This window comes from Neopsephotus bourkii, unplaced genomic scaffold (assembly GCF_033783945.1).
Source record: "Neopsephotus bourkii isolate Nb327-2 ecotype Australia unplaced genomic scaffold, CSIRO-AGI_Nbou_v1 NB_1016, whole genome shotgun sequence".
Taxonomy (NCBI): domain Eukaryota; kingdom Metazoa; phylum Chordata; class Aves; order Psittaciformes; family Psittacidae; genus Neopsephotus; species Neopsephotus bourkii.
In genome coordinates, this window is record NW_026901505.1 from 1318936 (window position 1) to 1340630 (window position 21695).

The 21695-nt window shown below is 40.8% G+C and overlaps 1 protein-coding gene across 4 annotated transcripts in view; it reads right to left on the reverse strand.

Annotated features, from left to right (window-relative positions):
* The window catches only part of REEP2 (receptor accessory protein 2), a 34663-nt gene that overhangs the window by 5435 nt on the left and 7533 nt on the right, over window positions 1-21695 (reverse strand). For 2 of the 4 annotated variants that reach the window (XM_061360146.1, XM_061360144.1), the window contains 5 exons: window positions 21375-21495; window positions 20706-20819; window positions 20191-20338; window positions 19273-19430; window positions 14637-15807 (listed from right to left, as the gene is read on the reverse strand). In XM_061360146.1, the coding sequence (XP_061216130.1) occupies window positions 15733-15807; window positions 19273-19430; window positions 20191-20338; window positions 20706-20819; window positions 21375-21495 (616 nt within the window). In that variant the 3' untranslated portion in view covers window positions 14637-15732. Of the gene's footprint in view, window positions 1-14636; window positions 15808-19272; window positions 19431-20190; window positions 20339-20705; window positions 20820-21374; window positions 21496-21695 lie in introns of those variants that run through there. The other 2 variants (XR_009726502.1, XM_061360145.1) reach the window with 2 other exon arrangements.

The following is a 21695-nucleotide window of genomic DNA, read 5'->3' on the forward strand; positions in this document are numbered from 1 at the left end:
CCCCTATTACAGGGAAGCGGTCAGGCCCTGCCTTGCCCTTTCATTTCTTTCTATACTGCCGTTATTTTTAGTCTGACAAAGTTTTGCTAGTCAAGATTCAGCACATCTATATAAAAGAGAGAAATTGAGTACAAGAATAAAACAATGCCACAAATTCATGGGCAACAGAAACATTTTCATGTCCTCCAGGAAGACTGAAAGATAGCTTTTGCAATAGTTTCATGTATTTAATTATACACAATCGTACATTTAATCATATGTGTCATTTAACGGACATTTATTTTCCAGTTTTTCTTGCACATTTTTAAAGCATACCTGTCTTTGCAGAGTTGTACTTGGCAGTGTAAGGACTTGGACAGTTAGCTCTGGTGCACTTCTCAGATCCAACAAACCAGGCAGCTGCTTTCAAGAACAGCTGCTTTAAGTTAGATCTGAACCTGCAGCAGTCTTAAACATTACCACTCATTTTCAGATGCAATCAGTACCTTCTGATTCCAGCATATTCTAACTCTCCAAATATTTTGCTCTATAAAAAATTAACTTATTAAGTATTCTCAAAAGCTCTTTATTGCTAATCAGATGTGCTTCTCCTTACATTCAGTATGGTTGAATGAAATTAATTCAAAAGGGATTAACATACAAGCTTTCAGGTAAGCTTTCTTGTCTCTTCAGATAGCAACATGTTACTCTTGGATAGCACATGACTTAAATTAATCTGTTAACTGCTTTGAGTAACCTTCAGAGAAGAACAGATGCAACATCTGTCTCCAATACAAAATGATGTGGCTGTGACTGTATACTGCTAAGTTTTAAAATAAATGTTACAGATATTTTAGCTAGCTAATCTCCTGCCCTGCCTCTCAGCAGGTTATTGCTCCTGAATGCATACTATTTACCTTCGACTTCTCAAGGTTGATCAGTGTCAAAATTCCAAAATAAAGCACAAGTCCTGCTTCAAATAAAATTTGAAGGGAAAAACGACTTTAGAATATTAAAAGATAAACCAATGCTTAAGTATACAGTAAGTTAAAAATCACCATCCCCTGACAGGAAAAGTCTTACAATTGTTAGAATAGTGGTAGACTTTACAGGTTTTACTAAGTTTAGCTTGTAAAACCTGAGGAAAGAAGTGCAACTGTAATAAAACTAAAACACACTACAAACATGTAGTTTGTTTGTCTCCACCTCATAACTAAAGTAGCCCAAGTCTGGACTGTATGCTTACCTTGGATCTTGGGTTTGCTTAAACTGTTCTATTACTAAATGCTAAGTTTTTATCGCAAGCTGAGTGAGACTTCTAAAATGAACCTGACTGAAAGCGCATTGTTGCTTCCTCATCAGTATGCCAGAAGGACTACGTGACATTTCTATGGAATGTCTCTATACTCTTGGGACTGATGATTCAGTGCAGAGCTGCTTGGAAATTCTACAAAACTTTAGCCCTCCTCACTTCCAAATGGCTTCCTTTTACGAGCCTGTCAAACTCAACTAAAAATGTTTGCTTTGTGCGCAATAAGAAAGGGAAGGATAGAAATTTCACAGCACAATGGATTAGGCAGCTCACCAGAAAGAGAAAGCTGCATTTTCACGAGGAGCGTGAAATGTATCTCCTAGGTTTAATTCCCTTTTTTCTGCAGTTAGGAAAAAAATACTGCCAGATTTTAAGGTGCATAGTGAGCAACACTCAAGCTGAAAGAGCATGCACTTAACATCTCCGTAATGTCAATTTGATGAAAGTTTTTTCCTTGCTTGTCATAGTTTCATGAAAGAGATCGAGGAAGGAGCCATGTTTAGAACAGGGCTAGCAACTGGCAAAACAAACGTGATCGAATTGGAAGTGTCAAAACAAGTATAAAACCACAGACTAATTTTGGTTTTCACATCACTGCAGAGTTTAGAGACTAGCCTCACCTCAAATTACAAGGTATTTGATGGAAAAGACCCACCTCAAGAAAACTAATAGCTCGTCACACCTCTCAAAATCCAACAGCTGTCCCCACAAGCCTACAGACAGGAAGGTACCAATCTGTGGCCTGTAAGTGATTCTGCTACAAACTGTCCTTGGATTCACAGTAAAATACAACAGGAACAAAGACGAAATCATGGGATCCACTGGTAAGTAGCAGTCAAAGACCTCACAAACATTCTTCCCACATCAGCTATTTCTTTGTAAATATATTTTAAACACATAATGAAACTATCTAGAGTGGCAGAGTCAAAGCTCTCTGGATTCAGTAAGGCCAATAAGAACAGATTGGCAGAATTTACTGTGTGAGAGGCCAGTAGCACATTCAAAGACACCAAGGAAGACACAGTATCGGTTTTTTTAGTCACAAAGTAAGCACCCACTACATGAAAAAAAACCTCTATTTCTGGGAATGCTGGGATTAAGTTCATTGTATGTATATTATATATGACTGGAAATTAGATCCCTTAAGCTTCCTCACAGGCAATTTCAGAAGGAAAGGAACAGGGCAATTTTATTAAGAACTTTTACCAGACCTTTTACCACATTTAATTATATATCCAGATTTTTAATTTTCCAAGGAGGCAATTACTTTGAGAAAGACCCACAAAGATAACAGAAGTGGTGTTGAAAAGGAACTGAGTAGAATACTTTAAAACTTGATACAGAATCATTAGTGAATCATATATTAAATCCACTAATGATGCAGGTTAAGATGCATTGTAAAAGCTATTGAACATAGATATGAAAACCAAAGATACATAACAATATTAACAGTTAAATTCCTTTTGATTTCAGGGGTACAGGCTATCAGCAGAGGGTTAAAAGGAAAATCACGGCAAAAAGTTAAAAAAAAAAAGAAAAAAAGACCAACCTCAAATGACTATGTGAATATCTACCAAGAAATGTCTTTAATCACCTTCAAAGAACTCTAGAAAACAAGATGTACTGAGGAGTAAGAAATCATTGGATCAGTATTTCATACATATTATGGCAGCAAGAAAAGATCACTGCATTTGATTTATATTTGCATGATCTCACATGTGGGGAGACAGACATTCTGCTTTCAAGGAGCCTACATTCATTACTGAACACTTCTGCAAAAAAAGGATTCAGGCAAAATTCACTAAATTCAAAACATAATGTATTTTATAAGACAACCTTTAAAGCTTTATGTATGCAAAATGTTAGTAAAATACCATCTTGTATGCCCACAAATCCATGTGCGATGCACGGGTGAGATGCATACACAATAGGAATGGCAGTGTCAAGTTAGGATTAAAGAATAATCTAAACTAAACGATGTACTCAATTACTTCTTCCCCCTTCTATAGTGAGTAGTCTTAAACACGCCACATTTTTTCAGGTTTCATAGTTCTAATTAAAATCTTCGTTCCAGGCACTTCTTCAGGATGGGTGTTTTCTTCTACCACAGACAAGTACATCTGTGTACGGTGACTTCATTCAACCAATGTATGTTCTCCTTGGCCACTTGTTTTGCTGTACCTGAAAGCTTACTGATAAGGTCTTCTTTCCCTGCTTCTTGCTTCTGCTTTCTTGTTGCATGGAAATCTACCATAAATCCTGGCACAAGTTAGCTTACTCTGGAAAGAATCCAAACGTATTTGGTGGGACTGTTTCTCCTATTTCACTGCTAGAACATATTATTACTGAATTCTGTAAAAATCAATTAAGGTTATGACTGCTGTTTTATTTATTTATTTATTTATCTATCTATTTATTTATTTTTTCCTGCAAGATTAGTGTAGTAGCATTTGCTGTGTCTTTTACTATGATGATGGCAGAAGCTCCATAGCAACAGCATGTTTGCATTCCTACTGGAACCACATTGCTCCTGTACTATCAGGAAAACAATTCTGATACACAGAATCACAGTTATTTAGTTTGTGTGCCAGAGAATTTATACTGCTTAAGAGAATGAAGTTTTAACTAAAAAGCTCCATCTACCTGTCCATAGTTACCAGAGGTTTTACTGCTCCAGCTTTCTTGGAAGTTTAGAGTGATATTTTTTTGGTGCTAAGGAACTGGAAATTTTGGTTTCCTTCACCACTAATTTGCTATTATACAAACACATGTAAGAGCCGTCTGGAGGGTGTAAACACATATTCTTAAATAATTCCTTATTTCTCTTGTAGACTCTCCAATCCTTTTCTTTACATGTACCCACTCAAAATGGTCTTTGCCCACTTACAACTGGAAAAGAAAAGCTTTTTATAAGGTACACACAAGCAAACCAAAATGGATTAGATAACAAGCAGCCAAATGGCTGGGCACAGTTATATGAAATGTAACAATACACATTTTTAAGGCTAAAATCAGAACATCATGGATATACCGCTATACTCCTGATACTACCACTTATAGCCAGTAGACTAAGAAGCTCTAAAATGAAACTTAGTTTTTCACTGATCACTGCCTTTAAGCGTAGCCCATTAGAAGGAACGTAAGACCTGGCTTCACATGTTAAATCCAAGGCAGAAGCACAAATACATCACATTCAAGACAATTAATTGTTTTGTATCTTTGTTCCCATTTTGATCCTTGTCTTATGTAGCCAAATGACAATTACTATTTAGAAACAATTCTAATGGTTTCCGTATGCTAGGAAGAACACAAATCAGCCCCCCACAAATGGTATAAAAAAGCATGCCAGGTCAGGACAGGTAATTGTACTCTTACTCCATGGGCAGTTAGGCTGATGAGAAGTGCACATACCTCCTAATGAATGTGCAGAATGGTTCCAAAGCCTCATGGTTATCCATGTTATTAAATGACAGCTCTAATGAGTCAACGTCATAAACCAGGACAAATGCTCTTGACCAGATAAATCACCTTGAGGATCCAAAAAGATTATCTCTGTCACTGTGCTGGTAGACTAAACTGCTTGCCAATCATCTCTGATTGCAACTCACAAATTTAGTGGTACTTTACACTTGAGCCTGCTAGTCCAGGAGAAGAGGTTGAAATTCCAGAGTTGCCAGTGTTCTAACAGAACAGGCAAACTCAAAGTCCAAACCTGTGCAACTCATTAACTACTCCTGTAATAATTCTGCATAGGTCAAGTGCTGTTGTACCATATTTGAATGTACAACAAATACAGGAATATACACTTGTCCTCTGGGAAAAGTGGGAATATGAAATATTAGCCTTAGCAAAATAACCACATAGTATTTTTTGCACGTTCCCAGAAATAGAGTCAAATACCTTCTATTTACTACATAAACATTTCAGCTTCTGACTGCTGGTGTTGGGAATGTCAACTCTGAGCTGCTGATACAGAAGCAGCAGCAAATCTGCCTCCTTCCTGAGGACATCCATGGAGATGGAAGGCTGACAAGTTAGATATTCATAGCATTGGTGGGACAAACTGACAGCAAGGAGGGAGAGGAGGAGAAAGGCTCCACCTACACAAGAGTCCCAGAGGAAAACCACACTTTGCAATGGTTGGGTAGTGGTGGGAGGAGGATGGGGACTAGGCTGAGTTTTAAAGTCAAAAAGGATTTCAATTCAATCAAAACCAGAGACTCAGTCCATTAGTGCCGCTGTTAAAAGCTGGAGACCACAGTTCATCAACTCGAGACCTCAGTACTATCCAAAACACCAAGTTTCCACTTGATGCCAGTAGAACCTTGCGAGATTCTTCTCTTATCCCAGTCACTACAACTGCTAGCCCTGACTACCAACTTTAGCAGGGCCTGTGGAGGATCAACTGCTGATGATAACCGCAGAAAATTCTTCTCACAGCCCATTTTTTTTTCCTTGTAATTTCACACACCCTCTGTCTGCTGCCTGCACCACAAGGCTTTCAGTAAGCAAGCTGAGTTCTTGCTACCTGCCCTGCAAACTGCAACTATTTCCTCACCAGTGCAATATTTCATGCCTGGGTGTAGTAGCTATGTAGTACTGACTAATCATGCATGCTTCTGCACTTCCACCCAGAAATGGATATTCACCACTCTGTACATATAAATTCATCCCACCCTCTGGCCTCCCAAGAAGTCGTTTGCAGTTGCCATTTATGCAGGACTCTGAGATGCGTAACAGTAACAGTATTTGATTCTACTGTGATCTGTACCTGCAGGAGCAAAAAATCTACTTAACAAACGCAGTATGAATTCAAGTCCTCAGTTAACAGCTTCAGGAGTGGACACAACTTAAGTGAGAGGCACCACCTAAGTGAAGAAACAAAGCCAGCACAAACCAGATTCTCCTAACCTGCCTTGATTTTCACACAGCAGAAATAGCAGGACTCTATTAATTTTCATATCTTTATTCAACGATGGAGGGGTAGAATGGCAGAAGACTAAACACAAAGACAGACATGGAGTTAAATTAGAACAATTTGAGAAGATAAAAAACCAGCAGCCTTTTAATGAAAAATATTTACAGGCATCAATAATGAGAAACTAGGGCAGGGGGTGGGAGGCAATTATGTAAACTTGATAGCAAAGAACAAAAGCTCATACTGCAGCTCATAAACTTGTATGCTTGTTCTAGTCTCACATTTGTGAGATTTCAATTCAAATTATCCAAGACATTTACCTGCCAAAATATACCAGGACTAAAAGGTTAATAAATAACTTCCACAACCTCTCTCCCCCACCCACATCAATAACTAAGTCTAGCAAAGTAACTTTTATCTAGAAGGTGCCACCTCTGCTTGGGTTCAGTTATGCCTAGAGCACCACTTGCAAGAGATACCCACATAAAATGGCAGCAATATGTAATATTCAAAATATAGCCCTTGCATGATGCTTTGCCTTGTCAGCTGCTACAGTCTTCATCAAGTTGATACAGCTTAAACAAACACAATATAATAAGCTTTTCCAAACACTCTTTAACCCCAACAGAAGGTCAGTATTTACATGTTTATGACCCTTATGCCTCAAAGGGGAACTTGGCCAGGAAAGATGCTTCTACCAGAAATGTCAAAATAACTGAGAAAGGAAATGAGGATTAGCTGCCACCCTGTGGAATGAAAGCACACCGCATCGATAACACCTCTTCTATGATACTCTGGGAAGAAATTGAAGAAAAACAGCAGGTCCTTTGAAGTAGGAGAAACTAAATGAGAGCAAAAGAGCAAGACATTGAAGTGATAGTATAAGATTTTTTTTAATGGTCTTCATAAAAGATAATGTAAAAAGATACCTAGAAAGAGTCTGGGTAACAAAGCTCAATACAAGATTAGGATGACTTAGGGTTTTTTTACATTTACGCTGTCATACTGCAGTAAATGACCAAACTTTTAATGACTACAAAAAACTAGTGGAAGAAGTTGAACAACTCCTTTTTCCCCTCAAAAAAAAACAACTCTAGTAACCCAGTCATTTAACATCACCATGCTTCACAGCATGGGCAAAAAAGTGACAAGAGTCAGGAAGAGGCTTTTCCAGTGTGTGTAATTCCAGACTGCCCACTGATCATCAAACAGATTGAGCAGTATCAAAGACAAGAGACAGGACTAGCTGAACCAGTTAAGTTTGGGCTAGCCTCTTCCGTTTTTCCTTTTCTGAGATAACAGACTCTGAGCATCACAGTGGCTCCACTGACCAGTTACTGTAATCCTGTAGCAAATACAGAATGGTCACAGCAGGTGGCTTTTACAAAAATTAGCTTTTAAATGCATTTTACATTCTACTTAACTGAAGATATTCATTGCCCCAAATTAGCAAGAGATAGCAGCAATGCTGTGATTTCCATTCAGTTGCTAGGTTCCCCATTAGGGCCTAGGAAAAGAGAAAGCTTGGAAAATACTGATTTGGCTTTGGCTATACTTATATCCAGCACATTTCCTTATAAAACTGGTATTAAGTGTTGCTAGTAGACAGCCTTTACGTTACAGCTCTATGCTGGCAGAGATAGCCATTCTTAGTCATGAGAGCTCATTCCTACTTCCCTCAATAACGTATCTATTTCTTACAACTCTTTAAATCACTATTAAGCATTCCTATAATGGAATACATGCTGCTGGGATCTCAAACATATCAGGTCAATCCACAACTTGTAGGTGAAATTTAGCACCTGCCTGAAAGCACTGCTGTTATTTAATTGATTGTATGATGGAAAAAATAGAAAAGAAACATATCAATTATTGTTGCTGGTGGGTTTTTTGTTTGGTTGGTTTTACAAAGTCTGACAAAGAATCCCCAGTTCTAGTCTTTCCAACCTTCTGGTATGTCCTGAACCTTCCTTTAGCTTGTAAATCTCCATTTAGGATGTTGAAAATAAAAGACCTCCTCTTTCTCATAATCAGAATGAATTATGTTCCTATTAGGATTTCCATATGTTTTGAGATGATGCAAGGTCAGATACTCTACATAACTCTTGCTGCTTCTTGCGCAACCTTCTGGCCTATCAGCCACTCCTCCCAGTCCTGCATTATCAGCAAACTTCCAGAGTACACTCTGCCCCCTCATCCAGACCACTGTGAAGATGTTAAACAGGACTGGTTGCATTGCTGAGCCCTAGGATATGCTGACAGCTCCTGGCCTCCAATTAGGATGCCTGGGACGGATCACCACCCTCCAGGCCTAGCCATTCAGCCAGTTCTTATGCACCTCACTCTCCGCATTCAGCTCATACTCCATCACCTTTTCTATGAAAATCTGATGTGAGATAATGTCAAAATCCCTTGTCCCTTTATGAACTTGTACGGTCAAGAAACAAAGTAGTCAGGGTTTTCCCTGAAATGCTTGCAACAGTAATTAGATTGTGACTGAAAAAAACCCCAAACAACCAAAGAATGAATCTGTCCTTCAGAATGCCAACTCTCTGTTGCCATGGTCACAAATTATCATAGTAACTGTTAGACACGTATTTTTTAGACTAAAATTGCTTCTATTTTAATAGAATACAGATCCAATTGAAAGAAACTACTCATTCTTACAAGGAAATACTAAATAAAAAATCAAAGTATAAATCATGGCAACACTACTGAATAAATGAACTCAAAGTGGCTAGTTGCAAAAAAGGGGGGGGAGATAAGTCACAAACACTACCATATTTCCAGGAGCTAGAAAACAGCTTGAGTGGACAACACAAAGATTTGAGGACAGGTATTCTGTAACACCATAATCTCAGCAAGCCACACTGGAAAGTGGCTCAATTAGAAAGCCCAGCAAGATTAAAGAGCTTTAGCCAGTATTACTCCATATTTCTCCATCAGAGCCCCAGTTTGTCAGTGTCATGTTCCCCCGTCTCCCTCCCCCAGGTAGGACTTTCACTCTCATACATAGGAAATACTGACATTCAACCTGTCAACTGTTACCAGAAAAGTGTCTGCTCTTTTCCACGACTGTATGTTATACCCTCTGATGGACAAAATGCAATTCCCAACCCTTCCCTTGCCTTACAGCCTTTAGATCAGCACTGTGCTAACAGGAACTTTGTCATGAAAATGTTGAGTCAAAACCAAGCATTACTACACAGCCTCTAATTTCTGCACTTCAAGGAAGGTCCTTCAAGGAATCTACTGGGCTAGATCTGTCTCAGCTTCTCCATTTTCTTACTGGGCTTTCATTCAACCCACACTGTCTCATACACAGCTCAGCACGCCTGAACTTAGACATGAATTAATGGACACATCAAAGTAAAAATTTCATTTATCTCTATATGACATCAGAACATTTGAGAAATAATTTAACAGAGGAGTCAAAGTGAGAAGTCCCTCACCTCAGTGCTTTCCCAAAAAAGGCAGCAGCATGAATACAAAGGGTTTGTATTCAATACCAGTTCGATGATCAGAATCATTTTCCTCCTAATTTTATAAAGTCACCAACAATTTTCAACTTGCTTGCTTTTTGGTAAGTTACTAAGCAGTACTTATAAAAACTTAGCTCCCTTTTATGTAAAAATGTCACATGCTTGCTGTGCAGCCTCAGTCTCCTCCCTGAGCCGCTGTAAAGAACATGACTGAATTCCCCACCTTTGGTAAGTCAGTATAGCAATGTACTTCTACTGCTGCCACAAATCTTCTAGTCTCAGACAGCTGTGTATTACAGAAGACTTTAATTTTTGCTCCTCTAGAGTTCACTCATTTTTGCAGCTTTTCCACAAATGTTACTTCTAACATTTGGCTAAATGCAGACACAACACTCTTGTCCAAAGGGGCTGCAGTAAACATATTTCAGCCAGAACCCACTACAAGAAAAGGGAATGACATCAAACTATGCTATCAGCAAGAGATGCTCAGATTCCATCTGGGAATCCAGCCTTAGGCCTTGTTGTACTGCATGGTTCTAGGTCACAAGATTAAATAATGGAAAAACGCTAAATTTCAGCTCTACAAGACAGGATTTTTCATGTCTCCACACTCAGCAAAATGGAAGTAGTCCTTTGCTTCACGAAAACATGTGAAACTTAACTGGGTCATGAAAGGACAGGAGCTGAGAAAGAGAGCATGAAAACACTGTTTGCTTGCAAGGGTTTTTAGAAAAGTTGTCAGGAAAGAAGCAGAGACCTAAATTTTACCTGCAAAATTGCAGAAAAAACCCCACCAATTTGCCACTGTTTCTTTTAACTTCATATTATTTTGATACAAGTTCTCATCAGAAATAAGAGTGCTGGCAGTTCTGACTTAATTTTGGGATTCTACAGACAGCTGTGTGTATGACCACAGCAAAGTCCAGCATTTAGTTCATCCAAAACTGTAGGCTTGGTGTCCTGGGGAGGGGTAATTGCCCAGATGGAAGATATCCTCTGGAGCTCCCTCAACATATCTACTACAAAGTGATGCAAGACACCTGATACTCATCTGGTCCTCCCTGTAGATCAGCTGCCTGCAGAGGTTAAATTCAAACTTTATTGCTCCAAAGTGATGAAAGGTTCAAGAATCTCAACATATGTTGCTCAAGCCCAGCTTAGAAAGGATAAGACACAGAGAGAGGTGCTGTAAGAGAGGAATCAGGCTCTCATCTATAGCGCAGAGAGTCTATAGAGCACAGTCTAAGTATTCCTTGAGGATCAGAAGAGCAGCAGGATTTCCTGGACAACTCTGTACTGTACAGAAGACAGATTCTTAGCTGCTACAAAGGCTTACTGTCTTCCTTTACTGTTCAGTTGTTCTCACAAGTTACTCTGAACACTTCTTATTAAGATCTCTTCTGAAACCTGTAGGCCTGTTAACAATATCTGTAAATAATGTAAGACTGAGTTATGTTGATTGCATCTAGTAATAGTGCCAAATTCCAGATTAAAAGTGACGAGGAATCCTTTCTCCTGAATAACACTGATGCATGTTCCCATACAGCACATGCATTTCTGCACAACCCACCTCTCAAATACTAAACTCAGTAGGCTCCAGACCACAAATAGCATACAGGATCTCTTGGGCAACTGGTCCTAGAAGCAAGGAGGTTGAACCAGATGATCACCAGAGGTCCCTTCCAAGTCCACTGACTATGATTCTACAAGATTCTATGAGTTCATATAGCTTCAGAATACTTTGCTGATTTTCCATGTATCTGACTTCAGAGGCAGCACAAGATACTTCAGCCAGGTGGCACACTGCAAATTTTTAGTTGCAAAGGCAAGAAAAGCTATACTGCTGACGAGTTACAGAGAGATGTGATTCAGCAATTCCCCAGCAAGTACCAGAGTAATGTGACAATACAGTGTCCCCATCAGAAAGGGCAACAATATCCCCCCCCTCCCCAGATTTGTCTCTTAGGCAATATGCCACACTTTCCAGCATTATATGCAAGTTTGGAAGACAGGAGAACTCAGCTCAACTCAATAGCTGCTCTCAAGCATACAGTGACACTTCACAGGTAACATGCAAACTTTGATACAATGCTATGTGCAGATCAGAGAATCAGTGGAGTATTCCATAGTTATCCAGCTTTCCTCCTAAGGCACTGTATTTCCTGCTGATTAAGATGGCAAAGAATAAACAACAATTTCTGGGAAGTTGAGATTCTCTAGAAATCTTGCTTTTCAAGGCAAAAATGACTTGGCCGGATATTGTGAGGGAGTAACACTTCCAAGAGGGATGTATAAAAGAAGAAAGCCCAGGCTACAAAGGAACAATGATTGGAACTCAATTCACTAAAACGGGAGAAGGTGTAGCTTCCCCAGCACAAGCTTTGCAATTTTAAGAACACCAGCACCCCTCTAATACATCCTTTACCTACCAAGGAAACCAGCTTAAAAGAAATCAGAACCCTGGACCCAGAAACATAAGGTTGGAGAATCAGAAACTCAATAAAGAACAGTAAGAAATTAAGATGTTGAGTTGAAATGTAAGGTTTAAAACCTGACAGTAGTCTCTTTCTATTTCTTACTCACTGTGGAGGATACTGCCAAGCAAGTAAACACTGTTCTCTTTTATGCAGTAAATCATTAAGTTTCTCAGATGGGAAACCACATTTCACTATTGTCTCTTCCAACAGCAGAACACTGATTCACAGTATTATAAAGTGTGGAGGTACAACATTTCTTTCCAAAAGGTGGCCATGGCTTTACTTTGTGTCTCGTGGTACAGGTATTTCAGGGCAATTTTTAGGCACTCAAAATTTGACACGTACAACCCCCACCCCTCTTGCAACTTTAGGTATTATTTTCTCTCTGATTTTCAATCTCTGCCCAGGCATATTAGGAAAGGGGTATGAAGACTTACTGAACAAAATGGGTTCTACTGCTGGGTGAAGATGTAACCATTTGCTTAATTGCACAATGAAGGTCACAGATGATACTGAAGAGAAACATTTCCTGTTGAAAACAATGAGTATCAGCTGACAAAAGCATTTTATCAAACCAGCACATTCAGTGTTCTCATTAACAAGGGAATTTCTACACAAAAACATGCCATCCAATGCAGAACTGTATCTAGCAACTCACTAAGAGGTCACGTGGGTGGTGGCAGACATGAGGAGGTTTTGATCAAGTGGAGCACAATCCAGCAGTCATATTTCTACTGGAAGAAGAAAATAGTGTCCATGCTAAGACATTTTTCTTGCTCTGGGTAAGTTCTGCTGCTTGACATCATCAGCTTTGTATCACATACTAGATAACAGTCCTTAACTCTACTTCAGACTGTCTCTTACAACCAGAAGTTATTTAATTCCCTTGTACAACAAAACTCACAAGTAAGACTGACGCATAGCCACAGGCTAATAACATCAAGCAACAATGCTAAGTAAGAAATACTTAGCTCAGGAAGACAAAGGTAAACACAAATGCCAAAACTGAGTCTCCAGAAATTCCTTTTGTGCTTCAAAGAAGGAAGACTTATTACAAACGAACAGATTTCAGAAAACATTCTGGAAAGCCACTCTATGAAAGCACAGCAATCTGAGATATCATAACACGTGAACAAGGAAAGCACACAAGGATCACCATAAGGGGAGACTAATGAATCCTTGGCTTCCAAATCAAATCCCTCACAATGATTTACGCAAATGATTTGCTATGGAAATTTTTATTTGGAAAAAGAAGTAATCCAGAAATGTGGTCATACAGATACTTGGTATATAGAGAATAACAGTTCTCCTTTATTCAGTAGAGTAAAATCAAGGACAGCAATTCCTCGCAACTGACCCTTCCACATCATCAGTAAAGATTTTTATCCCTTAGATGGAGAAAGAACTTTCCTCTGGAAACAGAAAGCATTACTGCTTCAGGACACGCTTTGCATGTACTAGTGAGACATGTATGCACTGTTTGCTAACGAACTAAAAAGAACAAAATACTTGCCTTTTTTTTTTTTCTTTGTGAAACTTGAAGCCACATCAAGGATTTTCTCCTTCCTTCTGGGTAATTTAGGACAAGTATTTCTGGGAAGATGCAAGTTTATGACATGGTTTGTCAAGACTTAAATTTAAAGCTACAAATAAAACTAACTTAATTTTTTCTTAAAATAGTAAATTTGTAACAATTTTCCACCAGGACAATAGGAAACAAGAAAAAAAATCAGTTTTCATCTTCAACTTTACAAACTTTTGAAGGGCTAACTTTAAGACAGAAATACTTGTGTAATATTACTTGCAGAAGTGCTTCTATATGGCAGGGGGTTGGAACTTGACGATCTTAAGGTCCTTTCCAACCCTAACTATTCTATGATTCTATGATCATCAACAGCAAACTACGGAGCTCTGTAAACAATCCACTGTAATTTAAGAAATGTGATAGCAAAAGATGTGGGCAAACACAAATGTCTGCATCTAGAGCTAAGAATGACCTTCAGTAGGGAAGGAGGAGCCAGGTTCCTTTGACAACTAGTTTCACTAAAGATTGAATGAATACTTGATGACCTTAGACAACCATGTCTGTAATAGTGCTCTTTCATTACAGATCTCAACAGGAACCCCACTCATCTCAAATGCCCACTGACTCTGTTGGCAGTTGTACAGGGGATCTCCCCTTAACAACATTCAAAAGATTAGAAGCCAGTATGGCTTGGCATGATGCAAATTTTCTCTGCAGCACTGCAATTTAACTCCCACAATATATATACTACATTCAATGTAGTTCTGTCCCAAGTGTTACATACTGCTCAAGTCTTAGGACACTGATAAACATGGCACATGTTTATCAAAGAAACAAAGAAAACTGATTCAAGGGCTGCAGTAGGATAAAGCAAGAGGACTCATTAATCACTAATGTTCCTTACTCCTTGCTTTTTACCCCCCATAAAAGGAATCCCGAAATCAGCAAAATTCATACATCAGCTATTTATTAGTTCTCATACACTGATGACTGGATTTCCTAAATCCAGTACAGAGGATAAGGGCTCCTGAAATTCTCAACATGCCTGCAGACTACATTGAGATTTTCCCCAGTCATCTGCCAGAATGAAAAAACTGTCTGAAGTAACGAGCATCAGGATGACATGGAGTTCAATCGCTCAATGGCAAAGCAACGGTCTCCCTGCCAACTTCTCCCACCACATGGGACTCGCCTCACACTGATGGTATCACAGGAATCAAAATGAACAACAGAACCTGAAATAAAATTCAAGCAGCTTCAAAAAGAGCTGAAATCTTATGAATGCCCAACTTTCTTTCTCAATAGTTAACTGTTACAGTTACTACTGTAACTACAGTTACAGTATCTACTTCACCACAGGTGCATTTAAGAGCACGTTTTCTTCATTACTCAGTTTTTCAATTATCTCCCTTCACCTTCCAGAAAAAAATCAAAACCAATCTCTTCACCTTCCAGTACTAGTAATGTGTATCTAGCATACTCCTCCCATGAGCCAGTCCATTAGATTCAAAAGCACTCAGCATACATCATTTCAGTCACTTTCTCAAAGGGGATGGCCATGATTGGTTTCAGTCCATTCTTAAGGAGGATGATTCATTGTGGGCACTTCTTCACAACACACATCTGCAGAAGAATACCCAGAGCAAGACAAGACATTTTAGGGAGCCACTCACCCCTGTGGAACTCCAGTGTCTAATATTTTTCCAGCTTCTGTGCAATGGATGTCTCTAAGCCTAGTCAGTTCTCCCAGCAAAGACTCTCCTCAACTAGGTTTATACAGTGAGAATTCCAAAGCAACAGGCTATGTACAGACGTATCAACATTCCCTCCAACAGAGAGATGAAAAGGAGAAAATTCCTGAGGATGTGTATCCTCTACTCCATGTTCTGAATCCCAACCTCCCCCTTGCCTCAGAATGAGCTCTACAAAGCAGTATCTGTTATGTACATGAATCTCAGCTCCCTTCCTTTGGAGAATTTCCCCTCAAGTGACAGGTAAATCCCAGGACAGAGACAGGTGCTGGGGAAGGGGAGGCTGTCTTAGGATGACTCAACAGAAGCAAGAGAGCCTGCAGCTTTCTTCTTGGGACGGGCTTTGACACTTCTTACTGGAAGCTGAGGAGAAAGAAAAAGAGGCATCTTGGGTTAGTTTAACACCTAAATGTCTAATAGAAAGATACAAGAATGCAGAGTGAAACAGAGGACAAAACAACTATAATATGATGACCCTATTCACAGACTCGCAGATTGGTTTGGGTTGGAAGGGACCTTAGAGTTCATCCAGTTCCAACCCCTGCCACAGGCAGGGACACCTTCCACTAGAGCAGCTTGCTCCAAGCCTCTGTGTCCAACCTGGCCTTGAGCACTGCCAGGGATGGGGCAGCCACAGCTTCTCTGGGCACCCTGTGCCAGCGCCTCAGCACTCTCACAGGGAAGAGCTTCTGCCTAAGAGCTCAGCTCAGTCTCCCCTCTGGCAGGTTCAAGCCACTCCCCTTGGCCTGTCCCTACAGGCCCTTGTCCCAAGCCCCTCTCCAGCTTTCCTGCAGCCCCTTTATGCACTGGAGCTGCTCTCAGGTCTCTCCTTCAGGAGCCTTCTCTTCTCCCGGCTGACCCAACCCACCTCTCTCAGCCTGGCTCCAGAGCAGAGCTGCTCCAGCCCTTGCAGCATTTCCATGGCCTCCTCTGGCCTCGCTCCAACAGCTCCATGTCCCTCTTGTGCTGCTGCCCCAGAGCTGCTGCTCATGCTCTGGGGATGCAGCCCAGCACACAGGGGGGTTCTGGGCTCAAGTGCACGCTGAAGTTGGGTCATGGGTAGCTTCTCATTTATCAACATGGCAAAGTCTTCCTCAGGGCTGCTCCATCTATTCTCCACTAAGCCTGTATTTCTGCTGGAATTGCCCTGACCCAGGTGCAGGACCTTGCATTTGTTGAATTTCATGAGGTTCACACTGTCCAACCTCTCCAGGTCCCTCCGGATGGCATCCTGTCCCTCCAGCATGTCAACTGCACCTCACAAGTTGGTGTCACTAGCAAACTTCCTGAGGGTGCCCTCAATCCCACTGCCCATGTTGCTGATAAAGATGTCGAAGATGAAAATTCATGTTATCTGTTTTTTCAGAAAAGCTCTTTAACCATTCATTTTGGTTTTTTTAGTAACCAGATCAGTCTGAGCATATCCGTCAAAGAGCAACCAGAAGAGGAAGACACTCTAAAACTGGGCAAGTATGATAATAAAACTGAAGTCAGCTGTCTTGGCAAAAGATTAGACATAGTGATATTTCTAACTGGTACCATTCACATAACACTTCACTGTTATAACTTTTGTTCTTCTTGACTGCAATCCCAAAGACTATTATCCGAAAGATGTAGAAATATCTTAAACTGGTTTGCACACTTTAGTCCAGTGTCATTCATTCTACATATTGGCAAGAAGATGGCATTTATGATCTGTAATGAATTCAGACCTCCTGGGTAATTTCAGACATCTCAGTTCAAGACCTCTTACAATTCCTGCATTTGAACTAGAGAGCCAAACAGACCAAGCGTAAGTCCCAATACGCCTGCAAAAGGGCTTTACTGGAATTTCTGTATTCAGAATGAACAGCACTGAAGAGTCGTTACTCTCTTTCCATGATTTCACTTTAAAAATTTCTCCCTAGGAAAGCTTAGAATCAAATGTCATTGCTCTTGTTTTCACATATAGTCTAATATGCTAAAGAAGAAAGAAGAGGGGTCAACTCAGAAGTAAGCCTTAGGCATTAAAAAAAAGATTCAGGCTGATCTTAAATACATCTTTAGATGTACATGTCCATCTTTGAAGATATTCAAAAGCCATTTGAACATGGTCCTGCGAAACAGGCTCTAGATAGCCTTGCTTGAGCAGTGGAGTTGGACCAGATGATCTTCAAAGGTCCCCTCTGACCTCAGCTATTCTGTGATTCTGTTATAAACAGTACTTAACCATATGCAAGTTTCCTGTACACTCTAAGATGAGATTAACAGTACAACTAAAAATGATGCTCTAAGCAATTACCTTCCTCCAAATAATTTAATATTTAGCCTGAAAAGCTCAACAATGTGAGCCTGAGATGAATCAAGCAAACAAGATCACACTGCACAAAAAGGGACACCCATTTTATCATGTGCAAATCAAACAACAAGAAACATTCAAGTATAAGTCAAAACCTGGAAAGAAGCACCTCAAAAGACTGTTAAGCTAAAATGACTCTTGTACACAGCTGCCTTTATTTTCCTATATGGTTTGTTTAATAATAAGAATACAGGCAACTCATGCCCCATCTGAATGGCTGTAAGTATCCTGGATCAACCCATGGCATACAGTGGAGACATCAACAATGACTGGTTACCCGAACTTCTACACAAAACCCCCACAGTGGGCAAGGAGCAGGATGGGTGTGCGGAGTGTTGTGGAGGGGGAAATGACATTTTCCCCGTATCTAATATGCAGGAAGGCCTAACATTAGTTCTAGGTACAGAACTAATGTATTTTAGATGAGAAGAAAGAGCTGTCCCAGGGATAAATGTCACAGTAGTATTATATATTCAGACTGTAACAGACAGGAAAGAAAATACAGTAAACACAACATGTTAAAAATATCTAATGCTCCCACCCTTCAACACAAACCTGAATGAAAGAGAAGTGAGGACCTAGCCTATGACACAGGCATACAGGCCTCATAAAAATACAGAAGCTAGAGACTACTATAGCAAGTAGACGGCAAGTCCTCTGGTGTAGGATTTAACTAGCAAAGACTGAGTCCAACAAACTTAGAATCATAGAATAGTTAGGGTTGGAAAGGACCTTAAGATCACCAAGTTCCAACCCCCCTGCCATAGGCAGGGATACTTTGCACTCCCTGGGCAACTCATTCCAGTGCCTCACCACCCTAACAGGAAAGAATTTCTTCCTTATACTCAATTTAAACTTCCCCTGTTTAAGTTTTAACCCGTTACCCCTTGTCCTATCACTACAGTCCCTAATGAAGAGTCATCCCCAGCATCCCTATAGGCCCCCTTCAGATACTGGAAGAGGCTGCTATGAGGTCTCCACGCAGCCTTCTGTTCTCCAGGCTGAACAGCCCCAACTTTCTCAGCCCATCTTCATGCGGGAGGTGCTTCAGTCCCCTGATCATCCTTGTGGCCTCCTCTGGACTTGTTCCAACAGTTCCATGTCCTTTCTATGCTGAGGACACCAGAACTGCACACAATGCTCCAGGTGAGGTCTCACGAGAGCAAAGGGGCAGGATCACCTCCTTCGACCTGCTTGTCACACTCCTTTTGATGCAGCCCAGAATATGGTTGCTTTCTGGGCTGCAAGCGCACACTGAAGCCGGCTCGTGTTCATTTTCTCATTGATGAACACCCCCAAGTCCTTCTCCGCAAGGCTGCTCTGAATCTCTTCTTTGCCCAACCTGTAGCTGTGCCTGGGACTGCCCCAACCCAGGCGTAGGACCTTGCATGTAAACAGCTTTTAAATGCAGTGAGACTATGAAGCCAGAGCCTTCCAACAAACCTCACAAATCAACATATGTACTAGGAATAATTTACCCACCAGCTTACCTCAGCTTTCGTCATCTTCTTAGGAGTTTTGAGACTCTGGGTACGTTTAGGAAGTTTATCCCCTGCATCTTCATCTGATGGGTCTGTTCTAGTCTCCAGTGGGGTTCCATTAGACCTCTGTGCCATACTGCTCTCCTCTCCTGAGGAGTAACAGGAAGCTAAGGAATAAGAGAGAAGGTTTTAGTAAATACTTTTGAAAAATCACATAAAGTCTAAAATGGCCCATCCCGAAGGACCACATGAAAGGGAGGTGTCAACAATCCTGAACAAGGATAATCCAAAAAGTAGAGATGTGTTAGCAGATAGCCTAGCAGGGATGCCTGTCATGGTTTAAGCCCAGGCAGTAACTCAGAACTGCCCACCCACTTGTCACTCCCCACCCCCTTCCTCCCCCAACTTCTAGATCGGGGGGGGGGGGGGTTAGGGGGTGAGGGGGAGGAGAATGGAAAGAATGTAACCCCCACCGGTTGAGATAAGAGCGGTCCAGTAACTAAGGTATAACACAAATCACTGCTGCTGCCACCAATAATAATAATGATAAGGGAAATAACAAGGGAAGAGAATACAACCGCTCACCACTCTCCAACTGATACCCAGCCTGATCTGAGCAGCCATCTGGCCTTCCAGGTAATTCCCCCCAGTTTATATAGTGGGCATGACATGCTGTGGTGTGGAATACCCCTTTGGTTAGTTTGGGTCAAGTGTCCTGTCCATGCTTCCTCCTGATTTCCCCTCCTCCCTGGCAGAGCATGAGACTGAGAAAAGTCCTTGGTCAGAGTAAACATTACTTAGCAACAACTAAAAACATTGGCGTTATCAGTGCTGTTCCCAGGCTGAAAGTCAAAAACACAGCACTGCACCAGCTACTAAGAAGGATAAAAAATTACTTTTACTCCTGAACCCAGGAGTGTTCTGTACCTGAATCCTCAATGGTTTCAAGAAGACTCCCACCAGATGGGTGCAGCTGTGGCTCCCGGCTTCGCAGGTGCACGGTATCTTCATCCCGGATAAGGGTGAGATCCTGCATGCTGAAACTTCGCAGCTTCTCAGACAAAACTCCCTGGCCCTAAGATGGCAAAATAGTAAGGGTCAAGGGCACTTCGCCTTCACCAAGATCATCTCACATGGGATCATTCAGAAGAAGAGAAAAGGTGTCCTATTCCCCAATAGGGTACTCTGGGAAAACAGAAAAGGGAAAAAGAAAGTATGCTCCCAAGACCAAAAGAAAAGAGGTTAAAGCAAAATCCATTCCACTCTTTCTCACTTTTCTTAAGGCAAATGATGGAATTAATTACAAGGCAAACTGGAGGAAACGAAAAGTAGATTGGTGTCCACAAGTACCAGCATCCCTAACAAACTCATACTACTAATTGCTGGCACACAAAACTAAACTTCTGGGGGATTCCTGAATGTTACAGAAGGTGTGGTATTACCTTTGCAGCTGCAGTAACTGCTGCATTGGCAGCAAGGTTTAACCCTCTCTTGCCAACTCGCATCATGGTTTCATAGCTCTTGTCACGAGCCTGAGTAATGTATTCATCGATTTCCTAGGAAGGTAATGTGGAACATGGCATTTAGCTGCTTGTTACAAACATAATCAAAGTTCCCCCACCATCACCCTTAAAGCCCCAAAGCTCATCTGGACACTTTTCTTCCAGACTACTGTCAACAGCTGTCATTGATCACATAACTGAAGCTTCTCTGCTACTTACAGAAAGCTTGCAAATGCAACTTTTCCTCAAAGTATGCTATTTCCAAATTGTAACAACCAAAACAAAGGAGCTGCTTAAACTGACAATGTGAAAAAACAGTATAACTACAGAACATGCTGCTCATATTGTAATTCAAAGAGCTTAACTACTGACAATAAGGGCTCATGACACTGCGTTAGTCAAACATGCTTTCTAAGCACTAGGCAAACTACTGGCTACATTACAATTTTCAGTAAGCTGCAGGATGCCACTGTTGTCAGAGAGAGAATCATTCTACATCGATTAATGTCAGCATAAGCACGATTCCTGCATTTCAGTTTTATTGCAGCATAACTGAATCAAAAGTCGGTCAACTCCCAGACAGGTCAGTATCTTCTAACAAGTGAGTACCTTCTCCTTATTGGAGAGCGTTGGGTGCACAAACTTCCTGTAGAGGACACTGGAGCCCTTGGTGTAAGGGGAGAGCAGCCAAATGACAAATGCGATTTTCAGCTCGAAATAAAAGGGAAACCTGAGAGAAAGGGGTGGGGGGAGGAAGAGCAAGACAGAAAGAAAGATGGAGAACTGGTATCAAGATTAGCACAGAGACAGATGGAAACAACTGGCAGAAAGCAGTACAGGCAGAAAGAACAAAGACAAGATATAACGGCTCAGAAACAAAAGAATCAATATATCAGGTCATAATAGCAGAACCCTCTTGGAATCCTAAAA